Source organism: Elgaria multicarinata, chromosome 21 (genome assembly GCF_023053635.1).
Source record: "Elgaria multicarinata webbii isolate HBS135686 ecotype San Diego chromosome 21, rElgMul1.1.pri, whole genome shotgun sequence".
Taxonomy (NCBI): domain Eukaryota; kingdom Metazoa; phylum Chordata; class Lepidosauria; order Squamata; family Anguidae; genus Elgaria; species Elgaria multicarinata.
This window is the reverse complement of record NC_086191.1, coordinates 14,469,732-14,491,987: the sequence shown is the minus strand read 5'-3', so window position 1 is coordinate 14,491,987 and position 22,256 is coordinate 14,469,732. Positions and strand designations below refer to the sequence as shown.

The window sequence follows — 22,256 nt, the reverse complement described above, 5'->3', positions numbered from 1 at the left end:
CTATCGGGCAGTGTAAAAATGGAATAAATAGAAATAAAAGGAGACATTTTGAAAAGGAGGACTGCCAACCAGACTTCATTAAGGGCCATGCTTCCACTTTTCTTCCCTTCCTGCTGCTTTGACATTCAGGACAGCGAAGAGGAAGGATTTCTGCGCATAGTCAAACCCTGGAACTCACTAACACAAGACGTAGCGACGGCTACCGATTCGGATGGCTCGACTCGCGCCAACATTGTTATCTTTCAGGCGCCAGGTCAAGACTTTTCGCTTCTCCCAGGCATTTAACAGCATTTAACAACGCTAAGTTTGTTTGGTTTTTAACGGACCCCAGAACTGTTGTTTTTAAATGGATACCGTTGTTTTTATGTTTTTTATGTTTTTAAATTTTGCATACTTCTTTTTAATGTTCAGTGTTTTTAACTTCTGTAAACCCCTCAGAGAGCTTCGGCTATGGGGCGGTATATAAATGTAATAAATAAATAAATAAATAAATAAATAAATAAATAAATAAATAAAAGAGGGTTGGATAAATTCCTGGAGGAGGAGGCTATCAAGGGCTACTAGTCCAGATGGCTATGTGCTACCTCCAGTATCAGAGGCAGCTATTGGGGAACATGGGCCAGAGGGTGCTGTTGCACTCATTATTATTATTACTATTATTATTATTATTTATTTGTATAGCACCATCAGTGTACATGGTGCTGTACAGAGTAAAACAATAAAACGGCAAGACCCTGCCGCATAGGCTTACATTCTAATAAAATCATAATAAAACAATAAGAAGGGGAAGAGAATGCACCAAACAGGCACCATCCTGCTTTATGGGCTTCTAGCAGGCAATTAGAAGCCAGTGTGGTGTAGAGGTTAGAGTGTTGGACCAGGAGTTGGGAGATCTGGGTTCGAGTCCCCACTCGGCCATGGAAACCCACCGGGTGACTTTGGGCCAGTCCAAGACTCTCAGCCCATCCTTCCTCACAGGGATGTTGTTGTGAGGAGGATAAAATGGAGAGGAAGGAGTATTATGTACACTGGCTTGGGTTCCTTGCAGGGGAAAAAGGCGGGATATAAATGCAATAATAAATAAATAAATAAACTGGTGGCCACTGTGTGTGTACAGAGTGTGGGACTAAATGGACCCTGGGCCGGATCCAACAGGGCTCTTGTGATGTTCCTATGGGCCAGGGAATTGCTGTAGTTGAGGAGGGGGCTGTTGAATTCAATGGTTGTTGGGAGGGAAAAGAAAGGGACTTTATAGGGGAGTTGAATCATAGAATCATAGAACAGCAGAGTTGGAAGGGGCCTACAAGGCCATCGAGTCCAACCCCCTGCTCAGTGCAGGAATCCACCCTAAAGCAGCCCTGATGGATGTTGTCCAGCTGCCTCTTGAAGGCCTCTAGTGTGGGAGAGCCCACCACCTCCCTAGGTAAATCATTCCATTGTCGTACTGCTCTAACAGTCAGGAAGTTTTTCCTGATGTCCAGAGGAAGGAGTTAGTTGAAATGTTAGGCAGGAAATGGGATTTAAAAAGTGTGTGTGTGGGGGGGGTAGAATTGTTCCTGTGAGGTAGAAAATCGGATTATAACGAGGGAGGGGTGTAGCTCACCTAAAAGAACTAGCAATTATTTATTTATTTATTTATTTGTGACATTTATCGACTACCACCCCATAGCCGAAGCTCTCTGGGCGGTTTACCAAAGTTTAAAACAATGCACATTAAAAACAAATAAATTTAAAAGCTATTCCGGGGTCAGTTAAAAAACTCAGCATATGTTATGCTGTTATGTTGAGAAAGAGAGAGAGAGAGATTGAGAGATGTAAACCCACCTAACCCATCCCCAAGGGAGGTCTGAGGTGTTTTATGTGAGAGGGAATATTATATTATATTATATTATATTTATTTTTTATTTAATTTAATTTATGGGAAGTCTGTCAAATATTGTGGTTATACCTTTGGAGGAAGGAGAAAAGGGGGTTTAGAGAAGGAAGGAAGGGAAATTTAGGGTGAGGGGGGAAGAAGCGGGCGCGCGCTTTTCTTTCCGTCGCGTGAGGGGGGGGGGGAGGAGGGTTGAGCGCGCGCCCACGGGCACGCGCGCCCCGGCTTTGGGCGGGAAAACCGGGACGGCCGCGCGCGCGCGCCTAGCCATGGAAGGGGCGGGGGCGGCGGCGGCGACACGCATGGTACGCGTGTCAAATGGCCGTGTGAACGGGAGGGCGGGAGGCAGAGTGGAGCAAAAAAGTGGCGGGGCGTATAGATAGGCATGTAAAAGCCTCGGGTTGAGCTTGTGAGGGGCTGGTGATGGGGGGGGGCTGTTGAGAGTGCTTTGGGGGGGAGAAGGTGTGGGGTGTTATTGGGGAGCTCTGGGATGGAGAGGGGTGCTGAGGTGAGAATAGAATAGGCAAGTTAGCCTAAATTAGGGGGGTCTGTGGGGGGGGGTTGAGAGAGAGAAGGCAGAGATTTGGGTCTTTTTTGTTCATTTATTGCCATTTATATATATATACCACCTTTCTGCAGATCAGTGCAAAAGGCGGAGTACAAAAAAGGAAGGAAAGAAACACTGTATCGTTTCAGGCAAACACATAAAACAATAACAACAACAATCCAGCAGAAAAGAAACATTTCCCCCTAAACAATAGCGAAGACAACCATCCTGAGATCCGCAACGAATACCAGCAATAAAATCACCCATGATTCCCTAAGGGCGCAATCCTATCCATGTTTAGACGGCATAAAATCCTACAAGGCCCATGTTCCCCAGCCAGCCATGCTGGGAGTTGTAGGCCTTTTCCCTCCCTGTCAATCGTAGTAAGACAACCTGTTGATTGTCTTACTAGGGTTTTGATTTTTGTGAACCGCCCAGAGAGCTTCGGCTATTGGGCGGTATAGAAATGTTATTTATTTATTTATTTATTTATTTATTTATTTATTACACTTATATATATACCGCTCCCATAGCCAGGGCTCTCTGGGCGGTTTACAGAAATTCTAAAATTGAGGTAAAAACAAGTATACAAAATTTAAAACTCTAAAACACAGAACATACACACATAACGCATTAAAAACCGATTAAAAACTAAAACACGTGGGTAATTAGATCTGCTATCATGAGATCTGCTGGGTTTTAAATTTAAATAAATAAATAAATAAAATAAGGGTGACCTTATGGAAAGGAGGACCGGGCTCCTGTATCTTTAACAGGTGTATTGAAAAGGGAATTTCAGCAGGTGTCATTTGCATGCATGCAGCACCTGGGGAAATTCCCTCTTCATCACAACGGTTAAAGCTGCCCTCTTTTGTATTTGGTCAAGAGGGCAGGGCTCCTGCAGCTTTAACTGTTGTGATGAAGAGGGAATTTCACCAAGTGCCGCGTGCACACAAATAACACTTGCTGAAATGCCCTCTTCATCACAACTGTTAAAGATACAGGAGCCCGGTCCTCCTTTCCATAGGGTCGCCCTACCCCTGTCTAAACATGAATAGCATGGCACCCTAAATGTGCGTTCATTTTCCATGATCTGTGAGGCTGCAGGATCCAAAGTTGTCAGCATTATAACCTGGGTGATGAATTGATCTACATGCTCTCCTACCCTCTAGCGGCCACTGAGAACGCTTTGCTGTTTTTTCCTCTGGGATTTGCAGCTTCCAAGCCTTCTGCTGAGCAAAACCTTTCAACGGACAAAAGAAAAATCTTGCGGGGAAATATGAGCGCGTGGTCAAATACAGTCTCCACGAAAGCTTGTGGTCACCACACCTAAAAAAAAGGATATTATAGAGCTGGAAAAAGTGCAGAAAAGGGCAACTAAAAGGATTATTTATTTATTTATTAAACTTATATACCGCTCCCATAGCCAGGGCTCTCTGGGCGGTTTACAGAAATTCTAAAATTGAGGTAAAAACAAGTATACAAGATTTAAAACTCTAAAACACAGAACATACACACATAAAGCATTAAAAGGGGTTGGAGCATCTCCCCTATGAGGGAAGGTTACATCCACTGGGATTGTTTAGCTTGGAGAAGAGGAGGCTAAGGGGAGACGTGACAGAGGTGGACAAAATCATGCATGGTCTGGAGAATGAGGACAGGGAGGCATTTTTCTCCCTCTCCCAAAATACTAGAACCCAAAGGGGTCATCCCATGAAACTGATGGGTGGGAGATCCAGGACAAATAAAAGGAAGGCCTTCTTCACACAGCGCATAGTTAAGTTATAGAACTCACTACCACAGGATGTGGTGATGGCCACCCATTTGGATGGCTTTAAAAGGGGGTTGGATCAGTTCCTGGAGGCGAAGGCTCTCAATGGCTACTAGCCCTGAGGGTTGTGTGCTATCTCCAGTATTCAAGGCAATAAGCCTGTGTGCACCAGTTGCTGGGGAACATGGGTGGGAGAGTGCTGTTGCACCATGTCCTGCTTGTTGGTGGGCCACTGTGTGAACAGAGTGCTGGACTAGATGGACCCTTGGTCTGATCCAGCATCAGGGCACTTCTGATGTTCTTGTGACAGGTGGATCCTTCATCTGATCCAGCATGGCTCTAGTTATGTTCCTATGCTCTTTAATCAGGTTATTAAACCGATTTGGTTACATTTTAACCAGGCCAGCGCTTGTCCTAAGAGAAGTTCATCCCCCCCCACACACACACACAAAAAAGATAACATTTTGGCTGACTATTGTGTAAATAGTCTGAACTAAATAGTTTGTACATACCTAGTCCCATGTTCCTGGTATGATACACTCAGCCGGAAACATGTGTTACCTGCTTGGCCAGGTTACAGCTTCACAGATGCACATGAAATGTTTAGGATGTGCCTGGTGGGGAGGAACACAAAGCAATCCACAGTAGCAATCCAACCTGAGTGATCAATTCTGCCGCACGACCCTTTGTCCAGAGAACTATTTGAAAGAGAGATAGTGAAAGGGCTCACCCTCCCTTCCGTGAGAGGCCAGCAAGAAGCAAATTAACAGATGCCTAATGTTTATTGATTAATTTTATTACTGGGAAGCAAAGAGTAATAGCTTCTGGGTTGCAAGGAAAGTACTTTCCCCCCACCTCTGCTGACAAATTGGGAAGCCGGTCATGCAAGCTGCAAGATTTCCCCTTGCTAGGGAAAGTGGAGAGGAGAGGACAGTCCCAATCCAGATTAAGACCCCCTCCTGTGGTTTGTAAGAGTTTAAAGATGGTGGATCTCTGTTGCCATTCATAGGTCTCTGTGGTTTGCCTCTCAGGCTGTAGCTAGACCTAAGGTTTATCCCAGGATTGTCCTGGGGTCAAACCTGTTCATCTAAGTGCCACACAGGGCATCCAGCGCTCAGGCAGGGACGAACCCGGGATGATCCTGGGATAAACCTTAGGTCTAGCTACGGTCTCAGTCTCAGCCCCACAGACGGAAGGTCCTAAAACCTCCCATTGTCCAAGCAGAGAAACTTTGGACCTCACCCTTCCTCAGTGATGAAACCTTTCCTTCCTCAGACAAGTAAAAGCACACAAAAGCTTAGGGGGGGTTAAAACACGGAACAACGTTCAGTCAATGTGGGCATTTTAGAAATCTAAAATTTAGGGTGCCTGGATATTCAGCGGTTTTAGGAAGCAAAATAGAAAGAACAGTAGCAGTTATTTCCCTGTAAGGTCGAGAACCTTTATATAGAACTAGCCTGGAGAAGCTAGAGACACGTGAGTAACAACCAATATTTCTGATGTTCAAACCTTTTAGAGAAAGAACCATGTTTGAATATTCCAGACAGACACATGGTGCTTCCGAATGGATGCCACATAGTATTACCAACTTTGCTTCCTTAATGGAATTTTTTGTGGAAGTCACAAGACAGCAGTGATCAGGTTTTTATCACACCACCATCCTGCTTCATTCGCAGAATTTTACGGCGGGTCCACATGACGACACCAGCCACCCTCCCGTGATTCCCCACCACGTTTTTCTTACCATGGAAAAGCTGTTAAGGAAAAATACCGACATAATGCACAGAAGACTTAAGGGCATTTCACCTCGCCTTCCATTTCCCAGGCCAGCTGGTAGTTTCAGTCCTGGTGCTTAAATAGCTCATCAGGAACACCATGCTTCCATATTCCTCGAGCAAGAATTTGTGTACTATACAAGATGATTTCATACTTTACTGCCCATATCTGAAGGTGCTTTACCATTTCAGATTTTAGAATATCTAATCATTCACCTTCAGTATCGAAAGGAAGAACAGCCAGAGAGGTTTTCCACACTACGAGGAACATTTGTGGTTTCTGTGGACATTAAAGATTCTTTCCAGGATGTGAATCAATCCCACTGTGCAACTTTCAGTGAGTATAATTCAAATTGCTCCTTTAGAAGGACTCTTATCTTATTTGGACGTGACAGTGGCGGTTAGTAGCAATTTGTGAGTTAATTAACCCACGAATTGTGGGGTCATGTGAGCCACTTCCAGTTTCCTGCAACACCCTCCGAATTCAGCATTCATTAGTTGATACCATGACATCTGAACCCTGGCACTTGGGCTTGTTCGTGGGTTAAACAACCCCAAGTTAACCCATGGTTTGTTCTTGGGTTATTTAACCCATGGATTGCTGCCAAACGCCACCATTGTGCCTGAACAGCCCCAGTACTTTACAAATGAAGAAAAAAAACCAATGCACTCATAACTGTCAACTAGGAATAACATTTCTTCTTCTAGCAGCCATTTCCAGACCCAAATACTCTCTGCATGGCTTCCAACACCTAGAGTTGCCACTTATGCATCACAAAAAAATAAAACAAAAAGGAAATGAATCAGCAAAAAAGAAGAAAAAGGAGGGCACATATTTGCATAAAATGTGCATACGTTAGTTTAGCTGAATAGACACAAATTTGGAAGGAATATAATTTAAGCAGGAATCCAATATATCTCAGCCTAGTGGAGAAGACTGTGATGAGCCTTCAAACAGAGGACTACTTTTTGACAGGCTTCCAATAGAGGACCGTTCTCTTTAAAGTAGGGTACATGGCTGCCCTTCCTAGAGTTTGGAGGATTGTTTACAGTGTTTCTATATTTTTTATAAACTACGGGCCTGTAACGCTCATGCTGAGGGTATATTAAGTATACTTAATGCTGAACAGAAGTCTGAAATGAAATAAACAAAAACTCTCCCCTCATTTATTCCCTGCAGTTTCAGCCAAGGGTGATTTCTGCCACAAGCTCCTCACTGAGCAGATGCTTAGAGGTAAACATCTTACCAATTTCTACGGTTTGACGGTTAAGAACACAAGAGCTCCATTCAATCAGACCAAAAGTCCGCAGTCTTGATTCTCACAGTAGCCAACCGGTAGCCCCCAAACAGAACACAAATGCAGTTGCATCCTCTCAGACATGTTCCCCACCAATTGGCATTCAGGGATTTGTTGCTATAGATTTACTAACCTTCGAGATAGCTAGGGCTTGAAGCTTGCATCCTGTTCTGTCTTTAGGGCACGATTTGCCTATAACACAGGAAGTCAAGGACCTACCTTTCTGGAATTCATTAAGAGTTTCCCTATCTTTCCCTCCATAATTCAAATACTGGTCCTTAGTAGCAGATTCCTTGTCACATTAACACCAGTGTGGGCGTGGGAGCCAGGCGAGCCTCATCGGGGAGATCATTCCACAGTCAGGGGGGCCACCACCGAAAAGGCTCTCTCTCTAAAGTGTGGGAGTTCTTTTTCTTCCCAGTTAGTTCATGCTGGGTGATTTCACATTCCTTGCAAAGCAATGACCAGGGAGCCAACTGTGTGAATTTGTGCTCCAGAGGGTTTCCAGACAGAGAGTTCCTGGTGCTGCCAACCAGAAATCATTGTGCTGCAATGCCCTCTTTCCCCCCCCCCCCTTAATGGATTTTTTCTGGTAAAAAAGAAAGAAAAAAAGAACTGTTGGGAAAACACGCAAAGGTTACAAAATGAAAATGACGATGTTGGGCCTCCTGTGATGCTGCAAATAACAACCTCAACAGGAAGCATCCTGACATTTCAGTGTTATAACTATGCATGTTAGCAGCCATTTTATAACTGTTTTTCTATATCTATTTTTAAAATGTATTATCAGAGAGGTGATCCTCAAACGGCGACATGCTTTTTTAAAAAAGGCCCCATGAAACCTGCTTGTTGCTGCTTACTTTCTCAGAGAAAAGGAGGACATTCTGTGAAGGATAAATCCACCCCTTGGTCTCTGGAGACAGGGCTCAGCTGAATTTCCTGTCTCCACTGGTGTTTTACAACATTTGTCTCACTTCAGTGGTTTTTTTCCCTCCTGCAGACCTGGAAGGCTTGCCCTCTTTACGCCAGACCAAAGCCCCGAGTGGAAGAGGCTGCCCTCATGAATCCGTACAGACTATGCCTTTTCAGTTTTCCTTTGAGGTGAGCTTGTCTTAAATTTGGTGCAAAATATCCTGCAGAGCCCAGATGATACTTTAATTATTCTCACTGTGGAAAAGCCAGGCAGAAGCATAGGCTGCACCTATGCCAGCTCTGTGAGCATCTATGATAACATTCTGGGTTATCAGCTATCAGTTTACTAGCATGGATTTCACTGAAGAACCTTCTGCTGTCTTTCCTCAAGCATCAGTGTTCTGTGGGATTTAGCCTGCAATTTATTTATTTTTTATGTAGATGCCCCTGAGATGTCTGGGGAGGAATTTAATCCAGCTGCATCTCACGACAAAGTGTTGCATCTTTAACAGTGAAAGCGTCTATTTCTTACCAAGGGGAGACTATAAGATTAAGCCCCAAGGGAGTTCACTAGTTTACCTCTTTTGCAGATATCTTGAACTGAAAGGTTGTGCCAGCATTTTAAACAATCACTCATTCCAGATAAATGTGTTGTCCTGTTTCTCAGAACACTCCTGCTTTCGATGGGAGGCAAATGACGAAGCTTGCTAAGGAATCCACAAAGCTTTTATTAAGCAACAAACGTCTCTTCTACCTGAAGAGAGTCTAAACTCTTGGAAACGTCCCCCTACGCAAAAACTATGCAAACTAAGCAAGACAATTGTCCACTCAAGAAGAATAGGAAACCACTTCCCAAACACCGTAACTTCAGAGAGCCTGGTGCGGAGGCAGGTTCTGGCGTAATCGAACTGACTTTCTCACGCCTTCCTTCCGCCCCGTGCGTTTGAGCTTCCAGCAGACCCTAGCGTCAGTTAGCTTGTCGGGATGCTCACCTCCGGAAGAAGGCTCACTTCCCACTGAGTGTGTAGGATTTGGCCTTGAGGAGATAAGCTCTGGAGAGGGCTGACTCCCAGCTGGGGAATCGCTCCAGTGGGGGAGGAAACTGAGAGCTTCCTCCCCCACTGGTACAGGCTAGCTGGTGTCTGGCGCTGCGTCTTCTAGTTCTGAATCTGATTCTGATTGATTACCTGAAACATCTTCTCCCAAAACAGGGGCAGTAGGGTTTGCCATGACACTTGTCACCTGTGTCCTGTGTGTTCCTGGACCCTGTTTTGGGGGGCATCTAAGCTTCACTAGACAAACGCGTCTTTGCTTTTTAAAATTTCTGCAAATAGGAGCTTCAAAGGGGCTGTTTTTGTTAGGGCTGCTACAGAGGAGGAAAAGGCTTTAAGTCTTCCCCACCTCACCACTGGTTGTAAGTCCATAATTATCAGCTGTTATTTGTATTTTGGGGTGGGGGAAAACACATTAAATGCGAAGATGCATTTAATGTCATGTTTAGCTTGCCCCTGAGAAATGGCTTGTGTTGCCTCTGCCTAATCTTCTATTCTCCTGCATCCTCCCAACAGCTGAGGATACTGGTCTAGTGTCAAAGCTTCTGTGGTTTTTACAACACCCAACCTCCACAGATGCAGGGGTGGAGAGAGGGGGGAGTGGAGGTCTGCAGCTGTCTTTTCTTGTTTTTCCTGGCCTCTTGTCTTTTCTTCAGAGAGAAACTTGAGTGAGACGACTATTCCAGCCAACCCTGCTGGACTATAACCCTACACTATAAAACTGGAATCTTCTCCAAAACGGCTGTCGCTGTCACATTTCACAACCAATGAATTCCAGGTTGCAAGAGGGGTCTATGAATTGCAAAAAAGAAAGACTTGGGTTCCTCAAAAATCCTTTTAAAGAGGCTGTAAAGCTAAACCAGTTTCAACATGTAGTGCAGACAGAGATAAAGACATTCCCATCTACAGTTCTTCACATGACTTTAGTGAAACACAGTGAAACAGAAGAAGAAAAACCAAGGAGAGGACGTGAAGAGTTTTGTGGGTGATACGGTTGAATACCGTCAGATTTGGGGTGCTTTAGGACAGAAAGGCTGCTAAAAAATAATTTTAAAACCTCAAACTATAAAATAAAACCCTAAAAATCAATGGATGGAAAGATCTGTTTCAAATTTGGTATGGCTAAAGCTCTGCCTAAAAGCTATCATGGTGCCAACTTTCAGCTCTTTATCTTTAAAAATGACAATTTAAAAAATAATTTTAAAATGTCAATTTTTTAAAAATTCCTAAAAAATCAATGGATGAACGGATCTGTTTCAAATTTGGTATAACGAACGCCCTTCCTAAGAGCTACCATCGTGCCAAGTTTCATGTCTTTATCTTAAAAAATGACAGAGTTATAAGCATTTTTGTTAATTCCCATTAGAGCTGTTCTTTGGAAAAATCTGGATTTCCCCTCCCCTCCCGGATTTGTCATCAAAAACCCGGGCAAATCTGGGCAAATCCGGTCATATGGTCACCCCAAGTAAAATAGGCTACCAACGTCTAAAAGTCCACAGAAAATTGCAAGGGAAAACAGAGTTCTTCCTGCATAACCAGAACAAATGTGGAACACATTAGCGTTTCTGGTACAGCTATGCGCAGAGTTGCTAAATGAAGGCAGTGGCCTAGATTCTTGTTTACAGCGTGATGGTGGGGCTAAGATCCTGGACTCTGGTCAGAACTGGTTAGTGAAGAAAATCCCCTTGTGTGGGATAAATCGTCTCTGCTGTGGGCCGGTGTGGTGCGTAAACACTTTTACATAAGGGGGTGAAGTGTGTGTCATGTGCAACCAGATGAATTTGAAGATTCAGCACCCATCCCATGAACTTGGCAAAGCACATGGTAAGAAGAATCAGGGCTGAAATTGTTGTACCTCACAAGGTCTGGTTGGTTTAAAGTGTTTTCTAGGAACAAAAAGAAAGAAAGAATTGCATGCCCTTTTCTTGTAACAGTTGTTTTTTTATTTCTAAATTTAAACTTTGGACTACTTGGCTGTGGCAAGCAGGAATGAATCGAAAGCTTTGCGTAGGGGTTGAAATACAGCTTTTGAGAAAAAAAATTAAAAGGAGGTTTTAACGAAGTGCATCTTGTGGTTTTTCAGCTCTGTGAAAAATCTGGAGTTGTCAAAGGGGACTGTTTAGCAATGAAGCAGTTCATCCGTAGGATCAGCCTGGTGCACACCATGGTAAGGCCCTGCTTCTTCGCTTTGATTTGCTGAATGTTTCTCCGAAGCCGCCTTGGGATTAAACAGCTGCAAACAGAAGCTTTAAAGACAGTGGGGGCGTCACTTTAGCAGCAGGGAGACTTTCTGGGAGCTGAATAACATGAAAACTCTGCGTCCTGCCCTCTGAGGCAATCCACTTGCCTTTTAAAAAAAGATGCCACCAAAAATTGGAATAAGGAATATCTTCATTTAGAATCAGTGACCTAGGGAGGTTGTGGGCTCTCCCTCACTCGAGGCCTTCAAGAGGCAGCTGGACAACCATCTGTCAGGGATGCTTGAAGGTGGATTCTTGCATTGAGCAGGGGGTTGGACTCGATGGCCTTGTAGGCCCCTTCCAACTCTGCTATTCTATGATTCTATGATTCATTTAACAAACGCATCTTTAATGGCCATTATTCAGTGTGAAGCATGCAGCTATAGGCATTGGCACTACACACACTGAGCTCCATCATACGAGCACTTTATTGCACGCTCGTTACTGGGCACTCACGGATTTTTGCGGGTTCCTCCCACGACGTCCCTTCTAGCATGCTTCGCGCGACAAAAAAAACCACCCAAGTAAGACTTTTTTTTAAAGATGGAAGTTGCCGCTATCTCCTGCAATGTGCAGGAGAAGCAGCGGGATCAAAACAGCCCACTGAATGGGCCACGAGCAGGTTGTTTACTTCCTGTTTCAAAAGAGGAAGTAATGAGGAACAAATGCGTGGGCGGAGAAGCGATGGTAAGCAAACGTGATGTGGCTGTATATGTCTCACTTAATATACAACTATGGAAATCCCATGTCTTCCTAACAGTCCTTTATTCATAATCAGTCATGAGGACTAGAATGTTACTTTATTTTTTATGGGAAGTACCGTAGCTCCTGTCAGAAACCCCCAAAAGTTGCTGCCACAGTCTGTGTAGACAATACTGAAGTAGACCATGGTCTTCTTCAGTATAAAGCGACTTCCTACGTTCTTTAGCTGTTTTGAGTCGAGTTAATTTTCTGCTGCCCTGCTTTATAGATCAGATTTCATTACTGTGTAAACGTGAATGGCTCCATTTCTGCTGAGACTTATAGGTGAGTAAACATTTCATCCGCAAAGTTATAATGGCAGCTGCAAAAGATTTATAAGGTTCAGTTGCTCTGCCATTTGACATGACACAATAGTCGTCACGGCCTGCTTCAAAAAAACAGAAAGAACCCAATCCCTGGCTTGGGGAAGAGAGAGATGAGGCAAGTCTCTATTCCATCGGTTTGGCAGACGCTTTAAACACCTGCTATCCATTGCTGAATTAACCATTACCCAATAGAATATCATCACTACTTGATATGACCATATGAGATCTGCAAAAAAATGTTGCAGTGTATTCTGACCTCCTAGCTTGGGATCAGGCTTTCACTCAGCCAGCCATGCCCTCCAGGATACTCTAAGCCAGGGCTGTGTGAGACCTGTGGTCTGCCGGATGTTCTTGGACTACAGCTCTCATTCCTACCCAGTGGAATTTTAGGATGCTTTTAGGATGTTTTTAACAGTGTATATTATGTTTTTAATCAGTATTTTATGCTTGCTGTTTTTCCCTGCCTCAATCCAGTTGGAGAGGCGGGTAAGAAGGATGAGGATGAGAATGATGATGATGAAGAAGAAGAAAAAGTATTTAGCTTGTTCACTGTTTACAACAGTGGTGGGAAACTCCTCTCCCAGACCCCACTTCCTGGCCTGGAAGCTTCTTCATTTTTGTTGATGTTCTGATTTATTATTTAAGAAGTTCCACATGCATTGATTGTGCAAACCTAACTCTTCGGTTCTCTAGCCCAGAGGGGACCCGCAGCACATGTTTGCCAGATGGGACAAAACTATTCATTGATGGGAGTCATTTTATGAGGTGAGAAAGGGGGGGGGGTAGGTAGTTGCAATGCAGGTGCTAATGAGGCAGTTGTGGGTATATGTCAGTCCTTAAGGGCAGGTCGTGAAAACAGAGTTCAGTGACATTAACAAAATGTTTGTGAACCTAAGCTTTGAACAATTTGATAGCTTTGTTCCCCACCTTTAAAAGATACATGACAAAAGGATTCAAAGAATATTTTGGGCACTTTGAAAACTCTTAGCCGTTGGTGGTTGTTTTATAAAACTGGAGCAAAAAACACGCCCATCGGCTCAATCTACTGGGAATGTCTTCTGTACAAGCCCCATTGCAATGAATGGGAACTGTGCCATGGGTGACCTTGGTTAGTTTCCATTGCAGGCAGAGTTTGAGTTTAGGACAAAGGGCAGGCATTGAGAGGGTTAAGCAGTGCTCCATCTCTTAATCTTCTGGCCACAAAGCCCTGCTCCAGGCACCTAGAGTATTTACTTGCAAAAATAATGCCTGGGATGGTTTTAAATGGGGGCAGGAGAGAGCTCTGTATTGTCATAGCAGTCTGTTGCCACCTTGTGGACAGGGGAGGTGAGAACTGGGTATGTGGATGTGGTGGGTGAGGGTCACTAGCTTTGCCAGGGATAAGCCACATCTAGCTCCCAGAAGCAGGGCCAGGAATGTTGCCAGAAAAAAGGTTGCAAATAAGGCCCCGACAAGCAACAACCAACAATTCCCCCACTTTCCTGCCCCCTATCAAAACATGCCAATTAAATACATACATAAATCTGCAAAACGTGAGCAAATGATAACCAGACACAAAATGCGGTCTCCCGATTTCAGAATTGTGGACTTGTTTTGCACGGGAGTTAAGACGAACAGCGTGGTGGCAGCTCTGCAACTATCTGAGGCCAGGATCTCTTCTCGATCCTCCCAGAGTGCAGGACACGGAATAACAGGCTCAAGTTAAAGGAAGCCAGATTCCAGCTGGACATCAGGAAAAACTTCCTGACTGTTAGAGCAGTACGACAATGGAATCAGTTATCTAGGGAGGTGGTGGGCTCTTCTCCCACACTAGAGGTCTTCAAGAGGCAGCTGGACAACCCTCTGTCAGGGATGCTTTAGGGTGGATTCCTGCATTGAGCAAGGGGTTGGACTCGATGGCCTTGTGGGCCCCTTTCAACTCTGCTGTTCTATGATTCTATGAGGCCTCCAGATCAGCCGTTCTTAACAGGGGGGTCTCTGATGTGGGGTGAAAGCGAGATGGTCTAGGCTGGGGTCGGTTTTGCCTTATTATTTCCTTGTTTCTGTTTCCTTTCTAAATCCCATCCCTTTCTGGTGTGGATATGAGCAGGTCAGCATCCAGGGATCTGCACTTGTCCTGTGACAAAATCCATCCCATGATGGGTGAGCCAGTTGGTCTCTTCATTCCAGATGAAGTAGCTGAAAGAGGCTTCAGTGGAGAGCTGAGGCTTACACCCGTTGGGGCCTTGTGGCCCTGCTGGAAACCATTCCCTAGCCAGCCAGTGAGGATAGCCGATGTCTCTGTATCCTTGCAGATGATATACGGGTAACGAAGAACTTACATGACGTGGGCTTCACTATTTATTTGTGGACAGGACTGGAGAACTACAGTTATCCCTCAATCGCCCTGCCTCATTTGTGGACTTTTACAAGGAGCTCCAGATGTCATCTTCACCTTGTAACCCTGCCCTGCTTTCCTGTCACTTCTTCCATCTTTGTTCTCTCCACCAAAAATACATTAAGGAGCAAAAGCTGGAACAGGTGCACAGTATCTTTTGATAGGGAGGGGTCCGTCAAATCTTCTTGTTCCATCCACAATTGCTTTTTACTGTTTTATTGTGTTGCTATATTATTAGTGAGGACGCATAACAAGAAAATGGGCTTAGGGCTAGCTGACCCAAAGCCGTGACTGCATATAAATACCTCTTGTACTACGCCAAAGCCATCGTTCAGGCACCACACTTCAAGAAGGATGCAGACGAGCTGGAGCATGTTCAGAGGAGGGCAACGAGGATGATCAGGGGTCTGGAAACATAGCCCTATGAGGAGAGACTGAAAGAACTGGGCATGTTTAGCCTGGAGAAGAGGAGATTGAGGTGAGACAGGAGAGCACTCTTCAAATACTTGAAAGGTTGTCACACGATCCTCCCAGAGTGCAGGACACGGAATAACAGGCTCAAGTGACAGGAAGCCAGATGGACATTAGGAAAAACTTCCTGACTGTTAGAGCAGTATGACAATGGAACCAGTTTCCTAGGGAGGTGGTGGGCTCTCCCACACTAGAGGCCTTCAAGAGGCAGCTGGACAACCCTCTGTCAGGGATGCTTTAAGGTGGATTCCTGCATTGAGCAGGGGGTTGGACTCGATGGCCTTGTAGGCCCCTTCCAACTCTACTATTCTATGATTCTATGACCTCTGCATCTTCTTCTCCTTAGCCAGCAATATATCTTTCTTTACGACCCAGCTGGCCTGCCTGTATTGTTCCCTACAAAGGAAGCGTCATGTTCTTTCTTCGAAGACCCTTCATCTTTAGCAGCCTGGGAGAGATATGCCTACCAGGCAACACTGAATTCAGATCCATTATGGGAAGAAGGTAAAATGAGATATATTTATTGCTTGCCCACGGGATCCTCCAGTTGTGCTTCTGCTTTTTAAGAGAACTTTCCTGGGGGGCTTTTTAGAGTGGGGAATATGAGGAATTATTTCTCAAAGTGAAAGAAAAGGTATTCTCTTGTTTGTGTAATTGCAATATAGCACATCGCCACCTAGAGGTTAAGCAAGAAAGGAAAAGCTCTGTGTAGACCTTGGATTTCAATTTTACGATGAAACTGGAAGTAGATACAGTGGTTAACAACCTCGAGTAGAAAAGCTTAAAGTGAGGCCGCCCACTGAGCCTCACAGTAGAGCCCAGATTTGAATCCAAGTCTCCTCCATCCAGAAAAAAACCCACTCCATCTGCTGCACCATTGGCCTGGTTCAGACAACACGCTAAACCATGCTGCTTAACCACAAAACGGTTAATGGAATGCATTAAGGTCAATGCATCCTGTTAACCACTTTGTGATTAAGCAGCGTGGTTTAGCGTGTTGTCTGAATGGGGCCATTGTGTTGTATAGTCCAGAAACCATACCAGATACCAGATCTTCAGGCCCAATTTAAACATGATGCTGGCTGTGTAAGAAAAACTTACCCCACATCTCAACCCACCGCTCTCTATCCTAACAATATGTAGGAGACAAATTGACCTGGTTTAAAAGAGATGCCAAAGCCGTGCAGAAGTATTTTCTTTTCTTACATGTGTGGCACTAAATTCAAATTGGGCCCGTAGGATATTCTGGGACAGCAAACTATATTTTTGTAGCTATACAATATTGTTACTCATCTGAATTCTTTGGTCGGGATGGGCTACTTAGCTAACAAATGAACTCTGTGCTTGACTAGAACTTACATGCTGCCTTGAATAAGTGCAAAGGTGGAGAAATGTCTATAAACACTGCGCTCAACATCTAAGGTCCTCCTCCGAGTGCCTACTCTGAGGGAAGCTCGGAGGAAGGCAACAAGGGAGAGGGCCTTTTCAGTGGTGGCCCCCCAATTACGGAATGATCTCCCCGATGAAGCTCGCCTGGCGCCAACGTTGTTATCTTTTCGGCGCCAGGCCCTTTTCTCTTCTCCCAGGCATTTAACATCATTTAACAACATATGCTAAGTTTGTTTTTTAATGGACCCCAGAACTGTGGTTGTTTAAATGGATTCTGTTGTTTTTTTAATATTTTTGATGGTTTTAAATTTTGTATACTTTTTTTTTAATGTTCACTGTTTTAACTTTTGTAAACCGCCCAGAGAGCTTCGGCTATGGGGCGGAATATAAATTTAATTAATAAATAAATAAATAAATAATAAATATTGATCTTAGCTATTTTCTGATGACACGCAATGTGCCTTCAGACCTGCTATTTTGTATAGCAGGGGACATTAATATATTAAACTGGGGTGGGGTGTGGCATGAGGTGGGAATTATCTCAAGGATACCTGAGAGAGCGCCTTCTCCCTATCAACCTGCCCGGTCACTGAGGTCATCCGAGGGCCTGCTCCTGGTGGTTCCACCTAGATCCATCCTCCGACTGGAATCCACCAGGGGAAGAGCCTTCAGCGTGGTGGCCCCCCTCCTGTGGAATTCCCTGCCTCTGGAGGTCAGGCAGGTGCCAACCTTGTACTCCTTTCGGCGCCTCCTGAAGACATCTTTATTCCAAGAAGCCTTTCTTTAACATGCAGCCTTGGATTTCTGATTTTTGCTTCTTTTTAAATTTTGTTTTAACTGTTTTATTCTGTTTTTATTTTCATTTTACCTTGTACACCGCTCCGAATTTTTTCAATGGGGAGCGGTATATAAATATTCTAAATAAATAATAATAATAAATAAATTAGTTCTCTCCCTCCCCAAAAACACCTCTGATAAAATATCACACAGTTCCTTAGATATAATTCCTTCCTGTCGTCGTTATCTACATGATTTGCCATGTGACCTATTCTGTCTCACAGATACAGCAAAGCCTGATGTCAGATACAAGCTTCACACCAGCCACAAAGAGGAACCAGATACGCGGGAACAGACGTTGATGCTCTTCCTCTTCCTCTCTTACGCTAATCAATTTCAAGACAAACCAGTCTATAATTTCTGTATATACAGCTGCTTTTTTTCTGTACATTATTGCGGGGGGTTGCGAGGAACGTACTGGTAGTTTTGGAATGAGATGTCTTCTGGAAGCCGGCTGGAGGGGATGCAGAGTGAAATTTATGATGCCACAGTTAATCAAGAATGTTTTAAAGATCCCTCTCCCTTAATGCAAGGGAGTTGGGGTGAGAAAAAGCTTCCATGTCTTGGAAGCCATAAAACACAGGAACAAATAATTTAAATTTCATCTATGTGTAAGGGCATGTTTACTCATAGAATCATAGAATAGTAGAGTTGGAAAGGGCCTAAAAGGCCATCAAGTCCAACCCCTCTTCACTAAAAGAACAAATTCCATGAAGACAGGGCACTTAGTGGTGCCTCACAGCTGTTATTAAAGCAAAAACTTACAGATTGCCAAAAAGAAATAGTAGTTTTTACCTTTCCCCCCAGTTAAAGAACAATTGCAAAAGTGCCTATAGTTTCAGTTTTGTGAAACCTGGTATTTGGAACCTGATCATTCGAATCCTTCTACCTTTTACCTGGATTTAATTCTTTCTCATTTTCACTCTTTGTATGGTGCAGGGGACCGGCGAGTGGTTCTGTCCTATCTCTGTCCTATTCTCTCGTGCAGTGGGCAGGTTGTGAAAGGCGCCATCCAAGGAGTTGTCAATGGGATACTGGAGCAGCACTACAAAGCGGCCGAGGTGAGAATTTAATGACGGAAGACCAGAACCGCTGAGACCGAGTGGTGGTGGAGGGAGGAGGTTTTTGGAGCAGGGTCCTAAATTCCTGCTATGTTCTGCTCATAGATTTGTGTCTAGAGAAGTGGTGGAATGTCCACAAGAAGCAGACCTTATGGGCAGGGAGTATTTTGCCTTGCATTTAGTATAAGGCCTAGGCTATGCGGCATCCAGATGCCATGTCATGCTCTTGGGTCCTCACAGGAACAGCGGAAACTGGCACACTCTTTGCCCATCATGGTAGATGCCATTTCCAGTATAATTTCAAGCAGCACAGACAGCAAGTTCAGAACAACATGCCTTCAACGTTTGCAGGTACGCCCATGGTAATTTACATAGAATCATAGAGAATCGTAGAACAGTAGAGTTGGAAGGGGCCTACAAGGCCATCGAGTCCAACCCCCTTTTCAATGCAGGAATCTACCTTAAAGCATCCCTGACAGATGGCTCTCCAGCTGCCTCTTGAAGGCCTCTAGGGTGGGAGAGGCCATGACCTCCCTAGGTAATTCGTTCCATTGTCGTACTGCTCTAACAGTCAGGACGTTTTCTCTGTTGTCCAGTCAGAATCTGGCTTCCTGTAACTTGAGCCCGTTATTCCGTGTCCTGCACTCTGGGAGGATCGAGAAGAGATCCTGGCCCTCCTCTGTGTGACAACCTTTTAAGTATTTTAAGAGTGCCATCATGTCTCCCCTCAGTCTTCTCTTTTCAAGGCTAAATATGCCCAGTTCTTTCAGTCTCTCCTCATGTTTATGGTTAACTGTTCAGAGTGAAAATGCAAACCTGCAAGGGGAGAGGACAAAGACCCCCTAGATCAGATGATATGATTAGCATGTCAAAGGCACAGAGCATGTGTGGAGTAGCGATTAGTAGGTTAGACTGGGGAAAGCCAGGTTCAAATCAGCCATGAAGCTCATTAGATGACCTTGAGGCAGTCACCACCTCACTCAACACACACCCCTATTTACCTTGGAGGAAAGACAGGATGCAAATGCAGTAATAAATGAATGAATCAAGTTAGATTAAGCAAGCTTCCAAACTACTAGTTTAAATGTCACCTTAAATGTCATCTCACATGCTCGCATTTTCACAAGGAAATAAAGGAGCGCAAATGTTGCAGCTGCAATCTTGCTAGGAAATATGTCTTTATCTGTAGGTTGCAGATACCCAGGACCTCCAGGTAACCATCAGAGACACCTTCAACAAAGTCATTCTGAAACGATGGAAGCCCAACAATACATGCAGCATCAACAGGGCAAGTTTCTCTTCTTAAGTGCTCATACGCACAATCTTGTGTTTTCTCCGTGTGCTCATCACCACCCCGAACACAGCTATTAGAGATGAAGCGTTAATCTCCTGCTGAAATTATTTATTCTGAAGTCCATCTTGGATCTCTGTGCAGCCCATTCTATAAGGAAAGCATCTTTATTTTTCATTGATGCGTGGTCTACTGATGAACTCGGAACTTAGACCAACTCTCATCTCACCCCTGGGCTTGTGGAAGTGACAATTCAACATGCCCAGCCTTATTTTTCCAATCCTATAAAAGGGATAATACCGTGGTTGACTTCATGGGGCTGTTGCGAGGAAAGACGAGGCAGGAAATTGATACCCTCTCAATGCCCTTATTAGATCAGGCCTACGCAATGGCTTTGCTGGGCCTGAAGACGTAAAGTATTATTGTTGATCTAATGTAATTTGTATCTCTTGCTTTTCTGCAGCCATTACCTAAAAACAATGAGACAGGGCAGCTGAGTACAGACCTTGGTTTATCCTCCGGTCACAATAAGCTATTGTGCTCCTATGTAGGTTCTGCAAGTTTGGAGCAAGGGGGCAGCTGTGGAGGGGAAGGTAGGTAGGTGTGTGTGTGTGTGTGTTTATTAAATTTATATACCGCCCCATAGCCAAAGCTCTCTGGGCAGTTTACAAAAGTACAAATATAAATGTTTGCCCCTTCTCTTTGCCAAATATGAGAGTTGCTGCTTGGAGACCATTTAATCTGAAATACAGTTCTCCCCCTCCTATTTCACTTTTACTCATCTTCAACTACAAAATGACTTTGCCTCTCTTCAAAGTCACAAGCGACTCAGAGAAATTGGGGTCTGAAAGTTGCCTCCCACTGTCATCCAAAAGCACATGCCTTCTACTCTCCAACCCAAAAGCTGACTCGATAAGAGCTGCAAGGACACCAGGTATGATTCTGAGTTTGATCCCAGGCTGGAGGCATGTGGTAACTCTCACAACCCCACCACCAGTGCGTAGAAAATGCTAAGATGGAATTACTGTCGCTGAGGGTGGGTGCACTCATTTCTTCTGATCCACCGTCATCGCTATGAAAAAGGCTTTGCAAAATTTTGCAGGGCTTCAAAAAGGGTCCTTCAAAGTCTATTCAAACAGAGATGACAGTAGGACAAATGAAACAAGTATATACACAACAGGTGGCAATGGCTCCATCAAACCAATCTGAACGCTCAGGGCATGTGAGTTTGTGTGTGTGTGTGTGTGTGTGTGTGTGTGTGTGTGTGTGTAATATATATCTTGAACTATCATCTTTCTCCAGCCTTAGTTCCTTGGGTGTGTGCTGGCTTTGCGTGGACATCTGCACTATGACTATCCAACGCTAAAGCTGAACATCACACTTCATTATTCTAAATATTAAACTCCTTAACTCTAGCTGGATGCTCCAGGATATACTGCTAATGTCAGCGAGTAAACTATACAGCAATAACTGGGATAAGGAGAGAGAGAAAGAGAAAGAGAGAGAATGAACAAGTAAGAAAAGAAGGCAGAGATCCCGGAGTTTAGATGCTAAAGTGAGATTCTAAGATTCTAGGACCCTGCCCCCTATGGCTCTGCCACAGATAATGACATGGTCAAGAATCTCAGTATCTCTTGAAAGTCCGAGCAATTTGCAGCTCACTTAATGAGGTATTAAATATCAACAATAATTTTACCTATATCATACTCAACCAGTGGGTGCTTGGTGTGTTGAAAATAAAATGTCTTTTCAAACATTTTCGGATGGGAGGAAGGACAAATACCTGGAATATGAATGTTTTGACTGGCAGCGGCCCAGAATGCTGTTGGGTTAATCTGACCATGAGCGTTGTTTGAACGTTGTTCGTCGTGCTTGTACATGCGTGTGATACACAAACTGCGTTTGAGTATGTGGCTTCATGCACACTCAGGGCATCGTGTCCTGGTTTTATGTCCTGCAGGACATTTGCTTGACAGGCCAGAGTTTGGCGGAACAAGAGAGATGGAAAAGAGAAGGCCAGCAAGGAGAGGTCTCCCTGTGCAAGGCCCAGAAGATCCAAGTGTCTCTGGGGAGGCAGAAACCAAGGAAAAGAGAGAATGCCTCTCAGCACAACCCAGAGCTTCCTCAAGCTCTTCATTTTCATGCCCTGCTGAAACCGGACATGGTGCTTTCCTAGATAAAAGCCAACAGAAATGGGCAGTTCCACCCGCGAGCCGAACTGGGAATAATGAAAATCTGTGTCAGGTTTGTCAAGAAACATACCACCGTCAAACCAAACCAAAATAAAAAACAGTC

At 44.3% G+C, this 22,256-nt stretch overlaps 1 protein-coding gene across 1 annotated transcript; it reads left to right on the top strand.

The window, feature by feature from the left end:
• Positions 1–2,142: 2,142 nt before the first annotated feature.
• Positions 2,143–21,599, top strand: TOP6BL (TOP6B like initiator of meiotic double strand breaks). The gene is made up of 15 exons (XM_063146292.1): positions 2,143–2,178; positions 6,159–6,303; positions 7,147–7,200; positions 8,265–8,365; positions 11,312–11,395; positions 12,439–12,494; positions 13,229–13,300; positions 14,625–14,811; positions 15,734–15,887; positions 17,834–17,971; positions 18,549–18,670; positions 18,911–19,021; positions 19,860–19,958; positions 20,425–20,554; positions 21,565–21,599. The coding sequence occupies exons 1-15, from the start codon at positions 2,143–2,145 to the stop codon at positions 21,597–21,599; spliced, it is 1,524 nt and encodes a 507-aa protein (XP_063002362.1).
• Positions 21,600–22,256: the final 657 nt, after the last annotated feature.